The sequence below is a fragment of the Balaenoptera physalus genome, assembly GCF_965194825.1.
Source record: "Balaenoptera physalus genome assembly, chromosome: 7".
Lineage (NCBI taxonomy): Eukaryota > Metazoa > Chordata > Mammalia > Artiodactyla > Balaenopteridae > Balaenoptera > Balaenoptera physalus.
Genome location: NC_138886.1, coordinates 47,356,711 through 47,383,899, shown reverse-complemented (window position 1 = coordinate 47,383,899; position 27,189 = coordinate 47,356,711). Strand labels below are relative to the sequence as shown.

The 27,189-nt window shown below is 38.4% G+C and overlaps 1 protein-coding gene and 1 long non-coding RNA gene across 4 annotated transcripts in view; one reads left to right on the top strand and one right to left on the bottom strand.

Annotated features, from left to right (window-relative positions):
- GDA (guanine deaminase) overlaps nt 1–4,812 on the top strand; it is a 137,013-nt gene extending 132,201 nt beyond the window's left edge. Inside the window, exons 13-14 of the mRNA XM_082471050.1 lie at nt 49–76; nt 833–4,812. Coding sequence (XP_082327176.1) covers nt 49–76; nt 833–903 — 99 coding nt within the window. The 3' untranslated portion in view covers nt 904–4,812. The remainder of the gene's footprint in view (nt 1–48; nt 77–832) is intronic.
- The window catches only part of LOC309664987, a 121,725-nt gene that overhangs the window by 44,412 nt on the left and 50,124 nt on the right, over nt 1–27,189 (bottom strand). The window lies entirely within an intron of this gene.

Sequence of the window (27,189 nt, the reverse complement as noted above, 5' to 3'; positions counted from 1 at the left end):
TTTCTAAATGCACAAAATATTCTTTCTTCTTCTTATTTTTCATTTTAGGCTGTTATCCAGAAGTTCCTCTATCTAGGTAGGTATATATATCTCTATGCTAAATAAAATCTTTCTTTGTCTCTTGGGTATGCTCTCTGCATTTATTGTACCATATGTTAAGCCTTATGTGTGATCATTTGCTTTGATTCATTATATTTTTGAACATTCCTTGGCATTGAGCCCATTTATGGCACAATATTTAAAGGCACTATTTGAAATCAATATGCTCCTCTAGAACATAGTCATAAATCCTAAACTGAGGAATGGCAGGCCAAAGAGAAGAGATCATCCTGTACCTTCTTCCTACACTCGTTCTGTACCCCCAGGTCTGCCCTAGCACGTTGTATTTGTGATTGTGGTGGAGTCTTGCCACACATGCTTTTTAACGTACTCACATTCAATTCTATTCACTGAGAGAGAGAAATAAATAGTGCAGAAGATTCTACTCTTCCTCCCACTCCGTTGAGTGAGCTCTGAGTTCTGAGTGAATTTGGGGTGGGAGAGCCACATGTGGTGTTTCTTTAAAAAGCTCAGTTCTTGCAGGCCCTTCATCTCACCATGCTGCGTATGATTCTGGGGTGTAAAGATAAGTATTTCTTTTACACTTGGGGCTGGAAAAGGAAACCACTCACTTCAGCTGAAAGAATGGTGATTGGGGGTTGATTTAATTTTATGTGAATTCTGCTTTAGGCGTGTATTTCAGACTGTAATCCTCAAATTAGGTGCAGCGTCTTCTTTTGGTCATATCTACCTGTTCAGATTATAAACAATGATTCCTTTATTTTTCTTTCAGGAGATGACCGAAATATTGAAGAGGTGTATGTGGGTGGAAAGCAGGTGGTTCCCTTTTCGAGCTCAGTGTAAGACCCTCTGCATCTACGAGTTCTCCTGGGGTAACACAGTTCTGTGTTTTTTTGTGCCCAGGTGGAGTTAGGAAGTCAAAAAACAGTACCTTGTTCTTGGGATGACTATCTCCTTCTGTGTCTAGTTACAGTATTCACTTGACAAATCTTTCGAAGGAAGTTGCACTAATTCTCAACTCTCTGGTTGGGAGGATTAAAAATTTTGCCTTTTTGAGCTGTTTAGATTTACTTTAAAGCTCAAACATAAGGGAATGTTATTACTGGTGGTGTTCTTATTATGAGATTTAAATAAAATCTATTTCACATTTGGACATGTGGAGAGAAAAGATATTCTTATAAGGTTAGATATTTTGAGCTAGTAAATGTGAAAATTAGGAAACAGAAAATGAACCAGTGAGTATATTTTTGAGGGAGAAAAAATTAGACTACGAACACGCGTTGGAAAATGACTTCAGATTGTGTTTGAAAATTATATACTGAGCATACTAATTTAAAAAGAGAACTTGTTGAATTTTAAAATGTGTTTCTAGATTGACCTTGTGTTCTGGAAATATGCACTTAATGGAATTTGCATTTCAGAGATATGTTATTGTTGTGCTTTGCCTTCTTTGGGGATGAAATGTCAGAAATTGAATGCCACATGCTTTCTTAATATAGTTCTGTGCTTCAAAGTGTTTGACAGAAGTTGGGTATTAAAGATTTAAAGTTTCTTAGGAATATTATTCATATAACTACATGGCATAAATAGCTATACTTTTGTGTACTTTAAAATCACCTTAATGTATAATTGTGTGATGCTATTATTGCTTCAGTTTTATTAGAAAAGAAACAAATTTCATACTCCACTGTTGTGTAGATTGGAGTCTTTCATATACTGGGGCAAGTGCTGGACATCCAGGAGCTGTCAATACTAAAAGGAAGGGTTTCATTGCAATGACCCGTTCTCCCAAAGAACTATTCCATAGTTGCTGGAAATTTCATACTCAGATATCAATCTGTTAGAACTTTAAATGAAGGACAAATCCTACTAGATAAATATTATTAAAAGTCTTTAAACCTTGCATATTGTGAGTACTCTATTTTTCAATTTTATCTTGTCTTTTTCATTCCTAATAATTTTCAGGACATTAGAATTTTAGGATAATGAAGAATATTTAGATGTCCCACTACTGTTTATATTAATAGGACTTAATCTGTACTAGACATCTCGAAACATTAAACAAAGCAAAGAGTGTTTTTATGCTTCCTAATATAGTGTGCTTTCCCATAACCTGGAATTAAAAACAAATTATGACTTCATGATAAATCCTTAAGAAATATTGACATGAATATTATTTAAATATTATAGTTTTCTCAGTTAACTCCAAATCCTATAAACCAACAAGGAAAAGGAGTAGTTTTCTTAATATATCATAACACTCATACCTAGGTCTTAGGGCTTAGGGCTTAGGGCTGACTCCTTATTATCACCTTATAGTAAAGAACTTTATGTAATATAGCGAACTCCATATCTGCAGAATGAAGAAGAAAATTTGTTCTCTAGTACTATAAATTTCATTCTTATATAATCATGCTAATTCAGCAGTAATTTGCTCAGTCTCTGGCCCCTCACCCCTGCAGAAACACTTCTAGACTTGGGTATAACCTACACCTAAAGGTAGAACAAATTTTTGGTCTTATTTAAAAAACAGAAACAAAAAACAGTTTGTGTTGTGAGGTATTAAGTAACTCAGTAAACCCAGTTTCCAGTCTCAGTCTCTGCATTTCTAGAATTCCTAGTTCCTGAGGCATGTCAAAGATGCCCCACCAAATTTCTTTCCATTTCTCTATAGTGCTGGTAGGTATTTTCTGCTCTATCTCCCCAGTCCCTGCCAAAGGAACTTGGTTACCTAGTTTCTAACCCACGTGAGTGGGCTTAGGAATTTGGAATGACATGTGCAAGATCCAGTAATAGGCAGCAGCTGTACTTAGCCTTTGCAAGATCCTACACTTTTACCTTCCGTAAGGGTGTACATTTTGATGTTGAACATCAACTTTCATTTAGATTTAGGACTTACATGCAGTAAATATAAATAAGTGTGGCATCAGAAGCAGGAATAATGGCCATATACAACCAATCTGTCAAATGTTTTTAGCCCTGATAGTATGTTAAGACCTGAATATCTTTTCTAGTACGAATAGAATGTGTTGAAATGTTTACATGTACTTTGATCTCCCTGCATCACTTATAACTTATGTGTTTTATTTCCCAGAGTGCAGTGTTGCTGAATGTTGCACATGCTTTTTGCAGTACTGCAGGCATTAGCCATACACGTGCCCAGATGTTCTGCACTTTGAAATGTTGCCTTTGCTTAATGTGGGTTGACTTTCTGAATTGCGGAAAGGCAGTATTCCAAGCCAATCCTATTTGTCACTTTATGTTTGAATATTTTGCTCTCTGACAGGAAAGGAAGAATTAAAACATCTTCTCAGCCCCCTCACCCTACTCTGCACTATTTGCCTCAGGTTTCATTACATTTTTAATGGAATACACTTTAACAGGTAAAAACGTATTCAGTAGTAGTGACTATCATACATTTAAAAATATTTTTGCAACCAGAACACAAAAGCAGGCTGATCAGCCAACATGAATTTAATTTTCAAAAGAGAGTAAAATGTAGGATTAGAACAGGAAAGGTTGTCCTAGTAATTGTAAACTGAGACCAAAGAAACTCTGTCCCCTTATTTATTCTCCCAGCTCCTTCTTATTTAATTGTCAAAGGTTTTAGAATCCAAGAGAATATCTTGGAATAAGCTTCCTTCATGCTAGGAGGAGGTCTTTCTAAATTAATATTATAAGCATTGAACCCCATTGCATCTCTTTTAATTTTTGTGAGAATTCTGCACAGTCAAGAAAGGAAGGCAGTGGGGAAACACCCCTGTTATGCTTAGCTGATTTGAAATATGCCCTTGAATATCCCTGTTGGCAGCTACAGTTGAGATCTCAGAAGGGAAACAATGGCTGTGAGATCCAGCAATGTATTTTGAATCTTCATTCCCTTCCAGACTCTTCCTATTTTTAATTTTTTCACCTCAGAACCAGACATATGGAAAGCTTTAAAGACAAGCTGGAAGACACATTGTATCAATTCTACACGTGTGCTATACATGGAAGACATCCCGAGTTGGAGTCTCCTGTAGCCTGCTGGACAGAGGTGATGATGCCGGAAGCAATCACATGCTTTTTTTTTCTTTTAAAGAGTGTTCTGAGTTATTAAAAGGTAGACTACAAAATATGTCATGGGCAATGTCTTGAAGAAATTTTTAAACTGGTGGATTTTTGTGAATTTTTAAGGTTTTTTTTTCTTTGCAATTTTAGATCTACTTAGCCACTTTAGGTATGACTTTGGACCCTGACACTTTTTTAATGTCTCTAAAGCATGGAAAGAAGTGCAGAAATGAACAGACATGTATCAGAAACCCTGGCATTGGTCCCATGCATGTTTTCATGCCCAGCCCCTCCTTCCTTTCCCTCCTACAGTCCTGAGTGTGAGAGATCAAGAGGTGAGGAGTTAATTTGTAAATCTGGTACAAATTGAGTGAAATGCAAAAGTTGAACAGGCCAATGATGAAACTAAATGTAAATTCCAAGATGGTTTCCACAGTCCACCGGATTCAAGTGACTTGAGTAACAGCTATTATGTGGCAGTGATTTATGTGTTCACTTCCTACTCAAAAGCCTGTCAGAAAGCATTCTTTATTGAAAACCACCTTACATTGTATTAAACTTCTGATCACTGCTCTTAAGAATATATATACATATGTATTCATGGGAACATTTTTTCTCAATATTTGTATGATTTGCTTATTGTTCCTGTGCTAAGTGAGCTCCTTTGTGCTTCAGACGAAAATAAACGAGATTTTGTGTTTATGTGTTTTTGTTGTTGTGAGTTCTATCAATCTGATAGAAGGGGGATTAATCTTAAAGTGGTTTCTCCTTTTAACGTGAATTTTAAGATTGAAGGGGGTCAACTGTCTGGTGATGGATGGAAACTAAAATTTTTGGTGGTGAGCATGCTGTAGTGTATACAGAAGTAGAAATATAATGTTGTACACATGGAACTTATATAATGTTATAAACCAATGCTATCTCAATAAGAAAAAAAATATCATAAGACTGAAAAAAAATAGAATATTTAGCTGTGGGCCAACATGTATCTTCTATCCTATAACAGTCACTATACACAACTTTTAAAAATTAAGCTATAGCTATAATGTTCAGCTCTTTAGAATCAGATTACCGTTGCCTTTGATTTAAGCATAGTTGATATTTCTTATTTTTTAAGCCACAACCCAGAGTGAGACATGCACTTTAACATCAAGAATTAGTTCACACATACAAATGTGCATGAGCATTTAAAACAAAAGTCTCACAAAATGATACTTTCCCTGTCTGTGATACCCTGGGCTATTTCTCATTCTGTTCTATTCTCTGTAATTTTTTAAATGCTGATAGCGAATTTCCCACTTGGTTTCTTGAACCTCTATTGGGTTATCACCAGCAGTGAGGAAGCAGTTTCCAGTGTCATTTGAGCTGTATACTTTAAGTCTCCATGACTTCATTCTGTGATTTGGCCATGACATGAGGGCCTGCCTTAGGATCATGAGGATTAAATAAAATAATACATAGCCAGCACTTAAGATAGCAGCTGGAGCAAAGTGAGTGCTCACTGTATGGTAGTTATTATTTTTAAAATGAATATAAACTGAACAGAAATAAAAATAATTTAAAATGTGTTTTTCTCAGTTTAGTTTTTAGAATTGAAATCAAGTGGTGTTAAGGATCTCTCTGTACATAAAAATATTCTGTAAGGATTAAATCTGATTTTTTCCGGCACTATTCGGCACTATGTTCATTATTTTTTATTTATAACAAGAAACCTATGAGAGTAGTAGATTTGGTCTATAAATTCTCCCTCAATGTTCTGAGCAACTTACTAAGCATCTTTTTTTTTTCTCCCAAGGAACAACTTAGTCAAAATACCCAGAAGAGAATGTTCATGTGCATTATGTATAGCAATAAAGTCTGCCTAATTTAATTTGCACTTTGTAGGCCAGAGTTCTGTAATGGGTACTTAATAGACAAAAACAAATTACTGCATGGTACTCAATTCAGGATTTAAATAAAATAAGGTTTAGACATGAAATATATATAACTGCCAGTAGCAAAAAGGGCCTGTAGTAGGGTATTTTAAGACTCCATGAAAAGGCACTCAAAGGAACTGGGTCCACAAGCAGTTAGTTATCACTAACAAGGAGTAGGGTTTTTTTTTCAAACCCTGTTTTTAAATGGGATAAGCAAAGTATTCTCTGTTCTTTGAAATGATAGAATATTATTTTAAAGTATAATTAACTTTTTTTCACTAATTCAGACTCATATCCTTTTACCATCAAGGCTGCCTACACTATCATTGTAAAGTTACATTACATTAAATTTGTCATACTCCTTGAATTTTTTCATGCTTCTTTATTAGTAAGATCTATATTTCAGCCTGGAAAGAGAGAGAGAGGTGGCTAAAAAAACATTCTCCATGGCAAAAACTTTGTAGAGAAATTTTTCAGTGGTAACTCAGAAAAAAATAAAACATTTTTGCCCCAAGGTAAAAAGTGCTAAAATATGAACAGATATGGAATTTCTCAAGTCACTGGGGCCCTCCTCAATTGCCTAGATTCTGCTCACCCCTAGGGAATTAAGCAAACATTTGTTTCCCTATTTGTAGAAAGAAAGCACAAAGTCATAGCAGTAAAATCTAACATAAGAGAAATAAAGGCCCTAGAAAGATTACCATTTATTCAGATGATAAGAGGTTCTCATGCACTTGCTTAAAAACCTAAACTTGAAGCTTCACTGTGAAGTTAATTTCTGTCCTTTTAATCCTGGATAGTCTCCACATCAGGCTTTTGTTTTACTGCTGTCAAATAAAGCCACGATCCATAAATGAGTAAACCAAGGAAGAATTTTACTCTTGATTTTTTTCATGACTAAATTTGCTTCCTGGAGCACTTGAGAGACCTTAAAGAGCTTTGATGTTTTCTTTCTCTTTCTGCAAGAGTTGATTCCATCCACACCTGAGCTGGGGAATAAATGCAGAGATGTCTTTGTGCTTGGAAAGCACTTTGAAAACATTGACTGAAGCACATGAACAGATAAAGACATGAGAGGCTTCTGTTATTTCAAAGGATAAAGAGCCTTCAAAGAGGCTCAGAAAAAGCAGCACACATACTTCTTTCAATTCATGAACACTCTCCTCCTGGCTGAACTATGAAAGATGAATCGGGCTTTGAAAATTATGTATTCTGGACTAATTCATATAACCACAACAAACCCTTTAGCATCACAAACATGTCCCTGCCTGGTACAATGGCACAGTATGCACTCAGTAAAATCTCATGGCAAAGTTTTGGTAATGTGCATGTAAAAGAGAAGCTATGGAGTTTGGGTTGTTTGTGGTTGTTGTTTTAAGCTCAGTGATAGATCTGTTGATGTCCAGGACAATTGCACAATCTCCTTTGAGTGGATTATTTACTGTAACTTATAGGGGGAAAAAGATACCATTATGAAAAAACCTGTACAAAATCTTCATGTTCCCTATAAAATTAATGCCCAGGTAAGAAAGAAGTCAACATAAATGCATATACAACCTTCATTTAATGTCATTTGTGGTACTGTAGACCATTTAACATGGCATAATTGATTCTAAAGGAAATCAGAATTGGCTTACCTCCTCTCATGAGCACACCAAAATCACAACTAACTGCTGAACAACCATCAATAAAAAAAAGACAAACCTACTACAAAAGGATATTCTACATCCAAAGACATGAGAAGAAACCACAAGAGACGCAATATAATCAAATCCCATACCACCTGGCTGGGCGACCCACAAACTGGGGAATAATTATATTGCAGAAGATCTCCCACAGGACTGAGAGCTCTGAGTCCCACATTAGGCTCCCCAGCCGAGGGGTCCGGCATCGGGAGGAGGAGCCCCCAGAGCATTTGGCTTTGAAGGCCAGTGGGGCTTGATTGTAGGAGCTCCACAGGACTGGGGGAAACAGAGACTCCACTCAAGGAGGGTGCACACAAGGTCTCGTGCACATCAGGACCCAGAGCAAAAGCAGTGACTTCACAGGAGCCTGGGCCAGACTTATCTGCTGGTCTTGCAGGGCCTGCTGGGGAGGTGGGGTGGGGTGGCAGCTGTGGATCTCTCTGGGGTCGTAAAATATGGTGGCGGAAATAGCAGGGAGTGCACATCTACTTTAACTCTTCCTAGAGGCAGACATACTGCTTGGATCATTAGCAACAAGACCTGGCCTCACCCAATGGCCTGTAGGCTCCAGAGCTGGGACGCCTCAGGCCAAACAACCAACAGGACAGGAAAACAGACCCACCCATCAGCAGACAGGCTGCCTAACACTAAAGAGAGTCATCAAATCACAAGAGAACAAAAGAGGAAAGGGGAAAAATGACCTACAGAAACAAACAGCAATAAGAACATACATATCAATAATTACCTTAAACGGATTAAATGCTCCAATGAAAAGACATAGACTGGTTGAATGGATACAAGAACAAGACCCATATATATGCTGTCTACAAGAGACCCACTTCAGATCTAGGGACACATACAGACTGAAAGTGAGGGGATGGAAAAGGTATTCCATGCAAACGGAAATCAAAAGAAAGCTGGAATAGCAATACACATATCAGACAAAATAGACTTTAAAGACTGTTACAAAAGACAAAGAAGGACACTACATAATGATCAAGGAATCAATCTAAGAAGAAGATATAACAATTGTAATTATACATGCACCCAACATAGGAGCACCTCAATACATAAGGCAAATGCTAACAGCCATAAAAGGAGAAATTGAGAGTAACACAATAATAGTGAGGGACTTTAACACTCCACTTTCAAAATGGACAGATTATCCAGACAGAATATCAATAAGGAAACACAGGCCTTAAATGACACATTAGATAAGATGGACTTAATTGATATTTACAGAGCATTCCATCCAAAAGCAGCAGAATACACATTCTTTTCAATTGCACATGGAACACTCTCCAGGACAGATCACAGGCTGGGCCACAAAACAAGTCTTGGTAATTTAAGAAAATTGAAATCGTATCAAGCATCTTTCCCAAACACAACACTATGAGATTAGAAATCAACTACAAGAAAAAAAAACTAAACACACACACACACACACACACACAAACGTGGAGGCTAAAGAATATGCTACTAATCAACCAGTGAATCACTGAAGAAATCAAAGAGGAAATCAAAATACCTAGAGACAAATGAAAATGAAAACAGGACAATCCAAAACCTATGGGACGCAGCAAAATCAGTTCTAAGAGGAAAGTTTATAGTAATACAAGCTTGCCTCAGGAAACAAGAAAAATCTCAAATAAATAACCTAACCTTACATCTAAAGAACAAACAAAACCCAAAGTTAGTAGAAAGAAATAATAAAAAATCAGAGCAGAAATAAATGAAACAGAGATGAAGAAAACAATAGAAAAGATCAATGAGACTAAAATCTGGGTCGTTGAAAAGATAAACAAAATTGATAAACCTCTAGCCAGACTCATCAAGAAAAAAAAGGGAGAGGGCCCAAATCAATAAAACTGGAAATGAAAAAGAAGTTACAACCAACACCACAGAAATACAAAGGACCATAAGAGACTACTACAAGTAACTATATGCCAATAAAATGGACCAACCTAGAAGAAATGGATAAATTCTTAGAAAGGTACAATCTCTCAAGACTGAACCAGGAAGAAACAGAAAACATGAACAGACCAATCACAAGTACTGAAATTGAGTCTGTGATTTAAAAACTCCCAACAAACAAAAGTCCAGGACCAGAAGGCTTCACAGGTGAATTCTACCAAACATTTAGGAAGAGTTAACACCTATCCTTCTGAAACTATTCCAAAAAATTGCAGAGGAAGGAACACTTTCGAACTCATTCTATAAGGCTACCATCACTTTGATGCCAAAACCTGACAAAGATACCACAAAAAAAGAAAATTACAGGCCAATATCACTGATGAATATAGACGCAAAAATCCTCAACAAAATACTCGCAAATCGAATCCAAGAATACATTAAAAGGATCATACACCATGATCAAGTGGGATTTATCGCAGGGTTGCGAGAATTTTTCAATATCCACAGATCAATCAGTGTGATACACCACATTAACAAATTAAAGAATAAAAACAATATGATCATCTCAATAGATGCAGAAAAAGCCACTGATAAAATTTCACATCCATTTATGATAAAAACTCTCCAGAGTGGGAATAGAGGGAACATACCTCAACATAATAAAGGCCATATATGACAAACCTACAGCTAACATCATAATCAATGGTGAAAAGCTGAAAGCATTTCCTCTAAGATCAGGAACAAGACAAGGATGTCCACTCTCACCAGTTTTATTCAACATAGTTTTGGAAGTCCTAGCTACAGCAATCAGAGAAGAAAAAGAAATAAAAGGAATCCAAATTGGAAAATAAGACATAAAACTGTCACTATCTGCAGATGACATGACACTATACAGAGAAAATCCTAAAGATGCTACCAGAAAACTACTAGAGCTCATCAATGAATTTGGTAAGGTTGCAGGATACAAAATTAATATGCAGAAATCTGTTGCATTTCTATACACTAACAATGAAAGATCAGAAAGAGAAATTAAGGAAATAATCCCATTTACCACTGCATCAAAAAGAATAAAATACCTCTGAATAAAATCTCCCTAAGGAGCCACTCTGAAAACTACACAATGCTGAGGAAGAAATCGAAGATGGCACAAACAGATGGAAAGATATACCGTGTTCTTGGATTGGAAGAGTCAATACTGTCAAAATGACTATACTACCCGAAACAATCTACAGATTTAATGCAATCCCTGTCAAACTGCCAAAGACATTTTTCACAGAACTAGAACAAAAAATTTTTTAATTTGTATGGAGACACGAAAGACCCTAAGTAGCCAAAGCAATCCTGAGAAAGAAAAACAGAGCTGGAGGAATCAGGCTCCCTGACTTCAGACTATACTACAAAGCTACAGCCATCAAAACAGTATGGTGCTGGCACAAAAACAAATACAGATCAATGGAACAGGATAGAAATACCAGAAATAAACCCACACACTGATGGTAGATTAATCTACGACAAAGGAGGCAAGAATACAGAATGGAGAAAAGACAGCCTCTTCAATAAGTGTTGCTGGGAAAACTGGATAGCTACATGTAAAAGAATGAAATTAGAACACTCTCTAACACCATACACAAAAATAAACTCAAAATGGATTAAAGACCTCAATGTAAGACCAGATACTATAAAACTCTCAGAGGAAAACATAGGCAGAACACTCTTTGACATAAATTGCAGCAACATCTTTTTGGATCCACCTCCTAGAGTAATGAAAATAAAAACAAAAATAAACAAATAGGACCTAATAAAACATAAAGGCTTTTGCACAGCAAAGGAAGCCATAAAGAAAATGAAAAGACAACCCACAGAATGGGAGAAAATATTTGCAAATGATGCAACTGACAAAGGATTAATTTCCAAAATATACAAACAGCACATGCAGCTCAATATCAAAAAAAACAAACAACCCAATGAAAAAATGGGCAGAAGACCTAAATAGACATTTCTCCAAAGAAGATATACAGATCGCCAAAAAGCTCATGAAAAGATGCTTAACATCTATTAGAGAAATGAAAATCAAAACTGCAATGAGGTATCACCTCACACTGGTCAGAATCACCATCATTAAAAAGTCTACAAACAATAAATGCTGGAGAGGATGTGGAGAAAAGGGAACCCTCCTACACTGTTGGTGGGAATGTAAATTGGTACAGCCACTATGTAGAACAGAATGAAGGTTCCTTAGAAAACTAAAAATACAAAGAAAACACAACAAAAAACTAAAAATACAGCTGGGCATATATCCAGAGAAAACCATAATTTGAAAGGATGCATGCACCCTGATGTTCATTGCAGCACTATTTACAATGGCCAGGACATGGAAGCAACCTAAATGCCCATCGACAGATGAATGGATAAAGAAGATGTGGTACATATATACAATGGAATATTACTCCGCCATTAAAAAGAATGAAATAATGCCATTTGCAGCAACATGGATGGACCTAGAGATTATCATACTAAGTGAAGTAAAACAAAGAAAGACAAATATCATATAATATTGCTTATATATGGAACCTAAAAAGATGATACTAATGGACTTACTTACACAACAGTAACAGACTCCCAGACTTCGATAACAAACTTATTGTTACTGAAAGGGAAAGGTGTGTGTGTGTGGTGGGGGGGCGGATAAATTAGGAGTTTGGGATTAACAGATACACAACCTTATATATAAAATAGATAATCAACAAGGACCTACTGTATAGCACAGGTAACTCTACTCAATATTCTGTAATAACCTATATGGGAAAAGAATCTGAAAAAGAATCATTGTATGTGTATGTATAACTGAGCCACTCCGCTGTACACCTGAAACTAACAACATCGTAAATCAACAATACCCCAATATAAAATTAAAATTAAATTAAAAAAAAAATAAGTGAATGCTGGCACATTCCTCCCAAAGAAGGACCTGCTCCCTCTGCAGAGGCAGCCACACCTTGATCCCATGGATTGGAGACCAACTGCAGGCCAACCTTGGGAGCCATGAGCTGAATATGGCAGGGCCATGTGATGGAAGGAGCCTGGGTCACAAGTCACCAGTGGAAGAGAGTGTCCCCAATCTGGGAGTACATGGATTGAAAGAGGACAAACTGGCCCCACAGAAAATCCATGAAGTGTTAAGACACTGCTATTCAGATAGTGAAATCCAGATCTGTTAGTTTATACCTTGGCTGAGTCCTTTCAGTGCTCTCCCCCCTGCACTACTGGACAGTCCAAACACCAAGCAGGGGCAGCAGGAGGGGAGCCTCCAGGCGAGAAAGAGCCCTGTGACCTTTGCAGGCAGGATCAGGCTTCCCTGCTGCCGAAGGAAACTTGAACTTAGAAGAATGAGTCGAGTCCTCCACCACAGCGTGCCCCATCGTTACTCCCTGACCTGCTCATGGGCAGAGAATAGGTAGTGGCATGGCACTGCTTTGATCTCCTAGTCTTCCTGGCACCGGGTCAGAGTGGTCAGAGCTCAGGCTGCTTTCCTCTGCCTGCAATCAGTGTTTCCACTTGCCCAATGCTCTGGATACATAATTGCACTTTCTGTTTGTGCAGAATCATGAGCAGAGCCAAGTTAGAGACACTGTTTTATAGAACTCAACCCCCAGCCTACTGATGGTCTGTCTTGTTTGCCAGGCACTTGTTTGGATTAGCAGGGAGACACTCCACAGGGTTCCTTGTGGTCAGTTGTGGCCCACAGGTATTGGCAACTGGAGACCGAGTGGTGGTCCCTTTGGAGTCATGGAAGGCCTGATGACGGCCACCAAAATGTCTGCCCAGCCAGTTCTGGAGGTGCTGTTCAGTGCTCTGGTGATGGTGTATGAATGCTTGAGCCAAAGCCTGGGTCTCTGTGGGTCTCTGGAAGATTCTGGTATATGCTATCCTGATTGTTGTTATAAAAAAAAGAGTCAACATACTTTAAGGAGCTAGTAAAAAGAGCTAATAAAAGATTTTTTGCTCGGGTTGAAGAATGTTGTAATGTCCATGAGAGGATCAGACTGATTCCGCAAACCGATGGAGCCCTCAAGTCACCTGGAGAGGAGGCCAGTCCTCTGAATCACACACTGAATTTGGCAGCATTTAGTAAATATCCAAACAGGTTCACGTCTTTATTTGAGGACACTGTAGACCTTCTCCAAAAAGAACAGAAAAGCGAACCCCCTAAACTTTCATTTCATGGAGTAATGATGGCTGGATTTCAAGGACAGACAAAACCACTTGAAGATGCATTAAAATCCTGTCACTCCCTGGTGACTGATGCCAAAAACATCTTAAAAGCATCTCAGAAGAATGCAGAGCAATTTCAGAGGGAAATCATGGATGGTCTGGATAAAAATACTAATTTTCAGGAAGGCCTGTAACTGCTTTTCCAAAGAGCTGCCAGGTGGAAGGAAAAAGTGCAAGAATTGAAGGAACAGGAAAAAAATATCTGAGGACTCGAATACGTGAATGAAACAAGTTGTAAACGATAAGGAGAGCCAGTCAAAATATCTAAAACTACACACAGAAAGCATTTTATGTTGGCAACTTGATATTAGACCAAAAGAGTAAATCAGAAAATGGAGATCACCTAGACTATGAATCAGTTGATTTGAAGAAACTCATTGATGCTGTTTACTTAAAAAGGCTTGAAGGACAAAGTCAAGGACACATTTTTGAATTTTGTGAAGATAATCAACTGAATAAAGAGCACATGGTGAAATAAAACGTCATCAGCTTGAGGAAGCATATTTACAGCTTAAAAATTCACACCTTCAAAATGAAATCTAAAAGCTTCAGCTGAAACTTCAAATACTCCTTGAACTACCCCAAGACCGTAATGTAACTTCACAGAAAATCAACTGAGGAGGGAGTTAAACATTTAATAGAGAAGAAACTTCCCAAAGTGAATGAAAACATCAGCTATCTACATCAGAAGTGTGACTCCTACAGGCAGATAGCAGCAGACTTGGAGAACGAATCAGAAAGAACCATTTCCTTCCATCAAAGATGGATCATTAATCATGAGGGAAAAAAGCACAAGGAGGTTGGTTGGTAGTTCTGTCGACTGAGAGAAAGTTCAACGAGCTAAGCAAAGAATATAGTCACAAGGGACAAAAATTGGCTGATGCCGAGTTTAGATCCCAGCTTTTCCCCAGTGGCTACCCCACTGTTCCACATGCAGCCCTGGGGAGAGGCCTGAGAGGGTCAGAGAATCCCCTGGACCATCAGGTCCCTGAAAAGGAGAATTAAGCTGTGAGGACTCAGGGATCTGGGTCACCTGCAGATTTGATTCAGGTTTGCAGCAGGTGATTCCCAAATATCTACAACCACAATCTGACTGTTTTCTCTCTTTGAGAAGAATAATTTTGATTTACCTTTTTAGTTTAACTGCTGTTATTTAATTAATGCTACATTTGTTCTTACTGCCGAAAACAGTGTTTTCCAAATATAGACAGTTTAAATATAATTCTTATCGATACTGTATTTCCACTTCAATTTTATTTCCTCTAGAATCAGATGGTGTACGTATTTTATTTTGATTGAAATTAAAAGTCCACTATACTAAACCATAATTGAGGTAGGTTTGACATCACTGGATGAAGACATTTGAAACAATAAAGATCATTTCTATATGCTGTGAGTTTTTATTAAATATCTATAAAAGTTACTTAATATTTATTTCAATAAGTTTGAATTGGTTTTAAAAACAATGAAAAAAAACCCACAAAAGACCTAAATAACAACACCCCCAGCTAAACTTAGCAATATTTTTATTAGTTTAATCCTAAATTTACTGGTTATTTTACAGGAGTTAACATTTTGCAACCATTTGTTTCTTTTGTAACTTTTCTAACTTTTCTTAGCCTTTATTTTGCTTAAGATATTCTTTGCTGTTTAAATACTCCAAAATTTTATGCAGTCAAAAAAGTCTTCATTTATGAAAAAAAATTGCATGTGCTCTCCTGCCAGCAGGCAGTCATTGCTGAACTGTCCCTTACAAAAGGTGACAGTCATTTCCTCCACACAGGATGCTCTACTGTGATACCCCATCCCCACCATCACAGATGATTGGCCAAGTATTTGTATTTGATCCAAGCTAGACCAATCCAATGATCTCTCCCTAGAATTAGAATTCAAGACCTAAATAAGCTAAGCGGGTTTGTCGCTGGAGCCATAATGGCATTATATTCAGAGACTGAGTATATATTCCCATTTGGAAATGGATGTTTAAAGCCATCAATGAGCCAGATGAGTAAGCAGGTTCAGCCTGTAGAGAGAAGTAGAGCAGGGTAGACCTGTGCAGAGAAGCAAAGACAAAAGACCACGTGGCCCCAGAAGACAGCAGCTGTGTTGGCCTCTTGATATCTTTTTTTCACCCTCAATTAAGGCTCCCAAAACGCCTGTGTATACTTCCTTGTCATTGTATTAAATCCTCTTTGGCTTTTTTTTTTTTTTTTTTTTTTGGTAATCATACAACTTTTTTCTTTTTTTGGCATAAACAACAAGCATTTATTTCTTACAGTTCTGGACACTGGAAGTCCAAGATCAGAGTGCCATCATAGTCAGGTTCTGGTGAGAACCCTTCTGAGTTACAGACAGCTAATTTCTCATTGTACCTTTCTTTTTTAACGTCTTTATTGGAATATAATTGCTTTACGATGGTGTGTTAGTTTCTGCTGTATAACAAAGTGAATCAGCTATACATATACATATATCCCCATATCTCCTTCCTCTTGCGTCTCCCTCCCACCCTCCCTATCCCACCCCTCTAGGTGGTCACAAAGCACCAAGCTGATCTCCCTGTGCTATGTGGCTGCTTCCCACTAGCTATCTATTTTACATTTGGTAGTGTATATATGTCCATGTCACTCTCTCACTTCGTCCCAGCTTACCCTTCCCCCTCCCTGTGTCCTCAAGTCCATTCTCTACATCTGCATCTTTATTCCTGTCCAGCCCCTAGGTTCTTCAGAACCTTTTATTTTTTTCTAGATTCCATATATATGTGTTAGCATACAGTATTTGTTTTTCTCTTTCTGACTTACTTCACTCTGTATGACAAACTCTAGGTCCATCCACCTCACTACAAATAACTCAATTTCGTTTCTTTTTATGGCTGAGTAACATTCCATTGTATATATGTGCCACATCTTCTTTATCCATTCATCTGTCGACAGATACTTAGGTTGCTTCCATGTCCTGGCTATTGTAAACAGAGCTGCAATGAACATTGTGGTACATGTCTCTTTGAATTATGGATTTCTCAGGGTATATGCCCAGTAGTGGGATTGCTGGGTCGTATGGTAGTTCTACTTCTAGTTTTTAAGGAACTTCCATACTGTTCTCCATAGTGGCTGTATCAATTTACATCCCCACCAGGAGTGCAAGAGGGTTCCCTTTTCTCCACACCCTCTGCAGCATTTACTGTTTGTAGATTTTTTGATGATAACCATTCTGACTGGTGTGAGGTGATACCTCATTGTAGTTTTGATTTGCATTTCTCTAATGATTAGTGATGTTGAGCATGCGTTCATGTGTTTGTTGGCAAACTGTATATCTTCTTTGGAGAAATGTCTATTTAGATATTCTGCCCATTTTTGGATTGGGTGGTTGTATCTTTACACAGCACAAAAAGCAAGAGAGTTCTTTGGGGTCCTTTTTTTTTTAAAGAGTATTAATTCCATTCATGAGGTTGGCACCCTCATGACCCCTAATCATCTCCCAAAGGCCCCACCTCCTAATACCATCAGACAGGAGAGTAGGATTTCAACATATGAATTTTGAGGAACCCAAAAATTCAGTCAATAACAATATGGTTGATCAGTCTGACTCAAAATATCAACTTTTTGTGGTAAATGATTACAAGGTAGCTCAGAAGTCCAGCTTTAGTATAAAAGAAGATCTAATAGCCCAGAGGTGATCTCTTTCAATCATTTTTTTTGAATTTTTGAATTTTATTTTATTTATTTATTTTTTATACAGCAGGTTCTTATTAGTCATCTGTTTTATACATATTAGTGTATATATAGAACTCTTGAATAAAGACCTGCCTGCCATTACAATGGGATTTTAAAATTCCTTCTGAGGCAACTGTTACGCTGGCACACATTTCTTAAGGCCAGTGAGGGGGTTGAGGGGTGGGGGTGGGGTGTAATCAGGGGTTTCTTCTGCCATTTTGACAAGTTAGAGTTAACAGTCTTCACTGGTAAGGTGAAATAAGCTTCTGTTACCACAGTCAGTTGGTCTGATTACCCTATTAGCATTCTTTACGTTTCCACCTATGAAATAAGCCTCTGCACTTAAACAGCTGCCACCTCCTGCCTACTTCTCAGTTACACACCAATAGTAGCTGAATATCTCTTAACAGTTTATAAGGGGAGGGAACAAGTGACTTATGCAGTGGAGTCTGCCGTCCTAGATAGGGTAGCACCAGTTTCCCAGAGGTAAGACACCCCAACCAGATGTACTCCCCACTCTGAGGAGGAACAGATTTTTCTGATTTCCTCTCCTACTTTTCTTTTAAAAGTGAAAAGTAAAACTAAGGGAGGGGGGCAAGATGGCGGAAGAGTAAGACGCGGAGATCACCTTCCTTCCCACAGATACATTAGAAATACATCTACACATGGAACTGCTCCTACAGAACACCCACTGAACGCTGGCAGAAGACGTCAGGCCTCCCAAAAGGCAAGAAACTCCCCACGTACCTGGGTAGGGCAAAAGAAAAAAGAAATAACAGAGACAAAACAATAGGGACGGGACTTGCACCAGGGGGAGGGAGCTGTGAAGGAGGAAAGGTTTCCACACACTAGGAAGCCCCTTCGCGGGCAGAGACTGCGGGTGGCGGAGGGGGGAAGCTTCGGAGCCACGGAGGAGAGCGCAGCCACAGGGGTGTGGAGGGCAAAGTGGAGAGATTCCCGCACGGAGGATCAGGGCCGACCAGCATTCACCAGCCCGAGAGGCTTGTCTGCTCACCCGTCGGGGCGGGCGGGGCTGGGAGCTGAGGCTTGGGGGCTTCGGAGGTCAGATCCCAGGGAGAGGACTGGGGTTGGCTGCGTGAACACAGCCTGAAGGGGTTAGCACATCACAGCTAGCCGGGAGAGAGTCCGGGGAAAATGTCTGCAGCTGCCGAAGAGGCAAGAGACTTTTTCTTGCCTCTTTGTTTTGCGGCGCGCAAGGAGAGGGGATTCAGAGCGCCGCCTAAACGAACTCCAGAGATGGGCACGAGCCACGGCTATCAGCGCGGATCCCAGAGACAGGCATGAGACACTAAGGCTGCTGCTGCCGCCACCAAAAAGCCTGTGTGCGAGCACAGGTCACTATCCACACCGCCCCTCCCGGGAGCCTGTGCAGCCCGCCACTGCCAGGGTCCCGTGATCCAGGGACAACTTTCCCGGGAGAACACACGGCGCGCCTCAGGCTGGTGCAACGTCACGCCGGCCTCTGCCGCCGCAGGCTCGCCCCACATCCGTGCCCCTCCCTCCCACCAGCCTGAGTGAGCCAGAGCCCCCGAAGCAGCTGCTCCTTTAACCCTGTTCTGTCTGGGCAGGGAACAGACGCCCTCAGGCGACCTACACGCAGAGGTGGGTCCAAATCCAAAGCTGAACCCAGGGAGCTGTCCAAACAAAGAAGAGAAAGGGAAATCTCTCCCAGCAGCCTCAGAGCAGCGGATTAAAACTCCACAAACAACTTCGTGTGCCTGCATCTGCTGAATACCTGAATAGACAACGAATCATCCCAAATTCAGGAGGTGGACTTTGAGAGCAGGATATATTAATTTTTCCCCTTTTCCTTTTTTTGTGAGTGTATATGTGTATGCTTCTTGGTGAGATTTTGTCTGTATAGCTTTGCTTTCACAATTTGTCCTAGGGTTTGGTCCGTCCGTTTTTCTTTTTAATTAAAAAAAATTTTTTTTCTTAATAAAAGTTTTCTTAATAATTTTTTCCATATTCTGTATTTTTAAAAATTAAAAAAATTTTTTTCTTAATAAGTTTTTCATATTTTTTATTTTAAAAAATTAAAATTGTTTTTCTTAATAATTTTTTTCTTAATTTTTTTCTTATTTTTTATTATAAAAATTAATAAATTTATTTTAAAAAATTAAAAAAAATTTTTCTTAATAAATTTTTTCTTAATAATTTTTTTTCTTATTTTTTATTATAATAGCTTTATTTTATTCTATTTTATTTTATCCTCTTTCTTTCTTTCTTTCTATTTTTTCTCCCTTTTATTCTGAGCCGTGTGGATGAAAGGCTCTTGGTGCTCCAGCCAGGCATCAGGGCTGTGCCTCTGAGGTGGGAGAGCCAACTTCAGGACACTGGTCCACAAGAGATCTCTCAGCTCCACGTAGTACCAAATGGCGAAAATCTCTCAGAGATCTCCATCTCAACATCAAGACCCAGCTTCACTCAATGACCAGCAAGCTACAGTGCTGGACACCCTATGCCAAACAACTAGCAAGACAGGAACACAGCCCCATCCATTAGCAGAGAGGCTGCCTAAAATCATAATAAGGCCACAGACACCCCAACACACACCAGCAGACGTGGACGTGCCCACCAGAAAGACAAGATCCAGCCTCATCCACCAGAACACAGGCACTAGTCCCCTCCACCAGGAAGCCTACACAACCCACTGAACCAACCTTAGCTACTGGGGACAGACACCAAAAACAACGGGAACTATGAACCTGCAGCCTGTGAAAAGGAGACCCCAAACACAGTAAGATAAGCAAAATGAGAAGACAGAAAAACACACAGCAGATGAAGGACCAGGGTCAAAACACACCAGACCTAACAAATGAGGAGGAAATAGGTAGTCTACCTGAAAAAGAATTCAGAATAATGATAGTTAAGATGAACCAAAATCTTGGAAATAGAATAGACAAAATGCAAGAAACATTTAACAAGGATGTAGAAGAACTAAAGAGGAACCAAGCAACGATGAAAAACACAATAAATGAAATTAAAAATACTCTAGACAGGATCAATAGCAGAATAACTGAGGCAGAAGAACGGATAAGTGACCTGGAAGATAAAATGGTGGAAATAACTACTGCAGAGCAGAATAAAGAAAAAAGAATGAAAAGAACTGAGGACAGTCTCAGAGACCTCTGGGACAACATCAAACGCACCAACATTCGAATTATAGGGGTCCCAGAAGAAGAAGAGAAAAAGAAAGGGACTGAGAAAATATTTGAAGAGATTATAGTTGAAAACTTCCCTAATATGGGAAAGGAAATAGTTAATCAAGTCCTGGAAGCACAGAGAGTCCCATACAGGATAAATCCAAGGAGAAACACGCCAAGACATATGTTAATCAAACTATCAAAAATTAAATATAAAGAAAACATATTAAAAGCAGCAAGGAAAAAACAACAAATAACACACAAGGGAATCCCCATAAGGTTAACAGCTGACCTTTCAGCAGAAACTCTGCAAGCCAGAAGGGAGTGGCAGGATATACTTAAAGTGATGAAGGAGAAAAACCTACAACCAAGATTACTCTACCCAGCAAGGATCTCATTCAGATTTGATGGACAAATTAAAACCTTTACAGACAAGCAAAAGCTGACAGAGTTCAGCACCACCAAACCAGCTTTACAACAAATGCTAAAGTAACTTCTCTAGGCAAGAAACACAAGAGAAGGAAAACACCCACAATAACAAACCCAAAACATTTAAGAAAATGGGAATAGGAACATACATATCGATAATTACCTTAAATGTAAATGGATTAAATGCTCCCACCAAAAGACACAGACTGGCTGAATGGATACAAAAACAAGACCCATATATATGCTGTCTACAAGAGACCCACTTCAGACCTAGAGACACATACAGACTGAAAGTGAGGGGATGGAAAAAGATATTCCATGCAAATGGAAATCAAAAGAAAGCTGGAGTAGCAAGTCTCATATCAGACAAAAGAGACCTTAAAATAAAGACTATTACAAGAGACAAAGAAGGACACTATATAATGATCAAGGGATCGATCCAAGAGGAAGGTATAACAATTGTAAATATTTATGCACCCAACATAGGAGCACCTCAATACATAAGGCAAATACTAACAGCCATAAAAGGGGAAATGAACAGCAACACAATCATAGTAGGGGACTTTAACATTCCACTTTCACCAATGGACAGATCATCCAAAATGAAAATAAATAAGGAAACACAAGCTTTAAATGATACATTAAACAAGATGGACTTAATTGATATTTATAGGACATTCCATCCAAAAACAACAGAATACACATTTTTCTCAAGTGCTCATGGAACTTTCTCCAGGATAGATCATATCTTGGGTCACAAATCAAGCCTTGGTAAATTTAAGAAAATTGAAATCGTATCAAGTATCTTTTCCGACCACAAGGCTATGAGACTAGATATCAATTACAGGAAAAGATCTGTAAAAAATACAAACACATGGAGGCTACACAATACACTACTTAATTACGAAGTGATCACTGAAGAAATCAAAGGGGAAATCAAAAAATACCTAGAAACAAATGACAATGGAGACACGACGACCCAAAACCTATGGGATGCAGCAAAAGCAGTTCTAAGAGGGAAGTTTATAGCAATACAAGCATACCTCAAGAAACAGGAAACATCTCGAATAAACAACCTAACCTTGCACCTAAAGCAATTAGAGAAAGAAGAACAAAGAAACCCCAAAGCTAGCAGCAGGAAAGAAATAATAAAGATCAGATCAGAAAAAAATGAAAAAGAAATGAAGGAGACAATAGCAAAGATCAATAAAACTAAAAGCTGGTTCTTTGAGAAGATAAACAAAATTGATAAGCCATTAGCCAGACTCATCAAGAAAAACAGGGAGAAGACTCAAATCAATAGAATTAGAAATGAAAAAGGAGAAGTAACCACTGACACTGCAGAAATACAAACGATCATGAGAGATTACTACAAGCAACTCTATGCCAATAAAATGGACAACCTGGAAGAAATGGACAGATTCTTAGAAATGCACAACCTTCTGAGACTGAACCAGGAAGAAATAGAAAATATGAACAGACCAATCACAAGCACTGAAATTGAAACTGTGATTAAAAATCTTCCAACAAACAAAAGCCCAGGACCAGATGGCTTTACAGGCGAATTCTATCAAACATTTAGAGAAGAGCTAACACCTATCCTTCTCAAACTCTTCCAAAATATAGCAGAGGGAGGAACACTACCAAACTTATTCTACGAGGCCACCATCACCCTGATAGCAAAACCAGACAAAGATGTCACCAAGAAAGAAAACTACAGGCCAATATCACTGATGAACATAGATGCAAAAATCCTCAACAAAATACTAGCAAACAGAATCCAACAGCACATTAAAAGGATCATACACCATGACCAAGTGGGGTTTATCCCAGGAATGCAAGGATTCTTCAATATATGCAAATCAATCAACGTGATACACCACATTAACAAATTGAAGGAGAAAAACCATTTGATCATCTCAATAGATGCAGAGAAAGCTTTTGACAAAATTCAACACCCATTTATGATAAAAGCCCTGCAGAAAGTAAGCATAGAGGGAACTTTCCTCAACATAATAAAGGCCATATATGACAAACCCACAGCCAACATCATTCTCAATGGTGAAAAACTGAAACCATTACCTCTAAGATCAGGAACAAGACAAGGTTGCCCACTCTCACCACTGTTATTCAACAGAGTTTTGGAAGTGTTAGCCACAGCAACCAGAGAAGAAAAAGAAATAAAAGGAATCCAAATTGGAAACGAAGAAGTAAAGTTGTCACTGTTTGCAGATGACATGATACTATACATAGAGAATCCTAAAGATGCTACCAGAAAACTACTAGAGCTAATCAATGAATTTGGTAAAGTAGCAGGATACAAAATTAATGCACAGAAATCTCTTGCATTCCTATACACTAATGATGAAACATCTGAAAGTGAAATTAAGAAAACACTCCCGTTTACCACTGCAACAAAAAGAATAAAATATCTAGGAATAAACCTACCTAAGGAGACAGAAGACCTGTATGCAGAAAACTATAAGACACTGATGAAAGAAATTAAAGATGATACAAATAGATGGAGAGATATACCATGTTCTTGGATTGGAAGAATCAACATTGTGAAAATGACTCTACTACCCAAAGCAGTCTACAGATTCAATGCAATCCCTATCAAACTACCACTGGCATTTTTCACAGAACTAGAACAAAAAATTTCACAATTTGTAGGGAAACACAAAAGACCCCGAATAGCCAAAGCAATCTTGAGAATGAAAAATGGAACTGGAGGAATCAGGCTCCCTGACTTCAGACTATATTACAAAGCTACAGTAATCAAGACAGTATGGTACTGGCACAAAAACAGAAATATAGATCAATGGAACAGGATAGAAAGCCCAGAGATAAACCCACGCACATATGGTCACTTTATCTTTGATAAAGGAGGCAAGCATATACAGTGGAGAAAAGACAGCCTCTTCAGTAAGTGGTGCTGGGAAAACTGGACAGCTACATGTAAAAGAATAAAATTAGAACACTCCCTAACACCATACAGAAAAGTAAACTCAAAATGGATTAAGGACCTAAGTGTAAGGCCAGACACTATCAAACTCTTAGAGGAAAACATAGGCAGAACACTCTATGACATAAATCACAGCAAGTTCCTTTTTGACCCAGCTCCTAGATAAATGGAAATAAAAACAAAAAGAAACAAATGGGACCTAATGAAACTTAAAAGCTTTTGCACAGCAAAGGAAACCATAAAGAAGACCAAAAGACAACCCTCAGAATGGGAGAAAATATTTGCAAATGAAGCAACTGACAAAGGATTAATCTCCAAGATTTACAAGCAGCTCATGCAGCTCAATAACAAAAAAACAAACAACCCAATCCAAAAATGGGCAGAAGACCTAAATAGACATTTCTCCAAAGAAGATATACAGATGGCCAACAGACACATGAAAGAATGCTCAACATCATTAATCATTAGAGAAATGCAAATCAAAACTACAATGAGATATCATCTCACACCGGTCAGAATGTCCATAATCAAAAAATCTACAACCAATAAATGCTGGAGAGGGTGTGGAGAAAAGGGAACCCTCTTGCACTGTTGGTGGGAATGTAAATTGATACAGCCACTATGGAGAACAGTATGGAGGTTCCTTAAAAAACTAAAAATAGAACTACCATACGACCCAGCAATCCCACTACTGGGCATATACCCTGAGAAAACCATAATTCAAAAAGAGTCATGTACCAAAATGTTCATTGCAGCTCTATTTACAATAGCCAGGACATGGAAGCAACCTAAGTGTCCATCATCGGATGAATGGATAAAGAAGATGCGGCACATATATACAATGGAATATTACTCAGCCATAAAAAGAAATGAAATGGAGGTATTTGTAGTGAGGTGGATGGAGTTAGAGTCTGTCATACAGAGTGAAGTAAATCAGAAAGAGAAAAACAAATACATTATGCTAACACATATATATGGAATCTAAGGGGAAAAAAAAGGTCATGAAGAACCTAGTGGCAAGATGGGAATAAAGACACAGACCTACTAGAGAATGGACTTGAGGATATGGGGAGGGGGAGGGGTAAGATGTGACAGGGTGAGAGAGTGGCATGGACATATATACACTACCAAATGTAAAATAGATAGCTAGTGGGAAGCAGCTGCATAGCACAGGGAGATCAGCTCAGTGCTTTGTGACCACCTAGAGGGGTGGGATAGGGAGGGTGGGAGGGAGGGAGATGCAAGAGGGAAGAGATATGGGAACATATGTATATGTATAACTGATTCACTTTGTTATAAAGCAGAAACTAACACACCATTGTAAAGCAATTATACTCCAATAAAGATGTTTAAAAAAAATACACATTAAAAAAAAAAAAGTACAACTAAGACTGAGTTAATAACAATAGCAAACAGTGTGTGCTTTGCTGGGAAGGAAGAAATTTTCCTCTACCGTTCTGGCTGGTCTAAGAATTAAATTGACATGAGAGAGATTAACAGGAGAAAATCAAACAAAAAGTTCAATAACATGTACACATGGGAGAGAGCCAGAAAAACTGAGTAACTTGCCAAAATGCAAGAATACATACGATTATTTCAAAGTGAATGAAACTGGCTTTTTGGTACAGGATGTAAATTGGTATTTTTCGAGTACAAGTTGAGATTGCAAGGATCCAGGAAGATGGAGATACTGTTTAACCAGTGTACCACCTAGTGGTCAAAGCTTGAACAGATTGCTCTGTGAAACAATCAAGGTCTCCCTCCAAAAGGGCCAAGGTGCAGAGGAAAAAAGAGGCTAAATTAATTTTATCGTGATACCCAGAAGAATAGAAATTCATAATTTTAATAAAGGTTTAAAACAATAAAAGAAAATTTAGTGTATTATTTTTCTAGTAGGAAGTTGGACTTTCTTTTTTCCTGTACAAGGAAATTAATAAATAATTTCTTAGGTTGAACCCAGACTCTATAATAGACCATGCATAAAGAAAATTATATTCTTGATGCAAACAAATATCATTTACTTACTGTCCTTAAAGAAGACAATTTCACAAGGAAAAAAAATGAAACAAAATCATGATATCCCAAATGGCTTGCCTGAATCACTTTAGTACTTAGAAGATAAAAGACAAAGATTTGTCCATCAAAAGGAATCTTGCTTGTGGAAATACTGCAAAACGATGAACTTCCATGGGCATATTGAAGTTGGCTTAAGAAGTAAGAATGTAGTAAAAACTGTTTTACACATCCACCATAATAAAATTCAACAACACTGCCTAGAATTTGGCCAATTATTTTAGATACATGATTCAAACCATAAAGCTTCTCCTAGCTTATACAAACCAACTACTGTTAAAGGCAACAGCCTTTAGGCCAGGATTACACAGTCAAATGAAATCATCATCAGGGAAATGGGGGAATGGTGCTGTAAGGGTCCCAAGAAGGATGTTAAGAATCAAGTCTTAGAAACTTAGAACCTCAGATTTGGAAGGAAATGTTAAAGATTATCTTGTCTGAGCTCAGGACATTGGTCCACCAGAGACCTCCCGGCTCCACATAATATCAAATGGCAAAAGCTCTCCCAGAGATCTCCATCTCAATGCTAAGACCCAGCTCCACTCAACGACCAGCAAGCTAAAGTGGTGGACACCCTATGCCAAACAACTAGTAAGACGGGAACACAACCCCACCCATCAGCAGAGAGGCTGCCTAAAATCATAAGGGCACAGACACCACAAAACACACCACTGTATGCAGTCCTGCCCACCAGAAAGACAAGATCCAGCCTCATTCACCTGAACACAGGCACCAGTCCCCTTCAACAGGAAGCCTACAAAACCCACTGAACCAACCTTAGCCACTGGGGGCAGACATCAAAAACAATGGGAACTACAAACCTGCAGCCTGCGAAAAGGAGACCCCAAACACAGTAAGTTAGGCAAAATGGGAAGACAGAGAAACACACAAGACATGAAGAAACAAGGTAAAAACCCACCAGGCCAAACAAATGAAGAGGAAATAGGC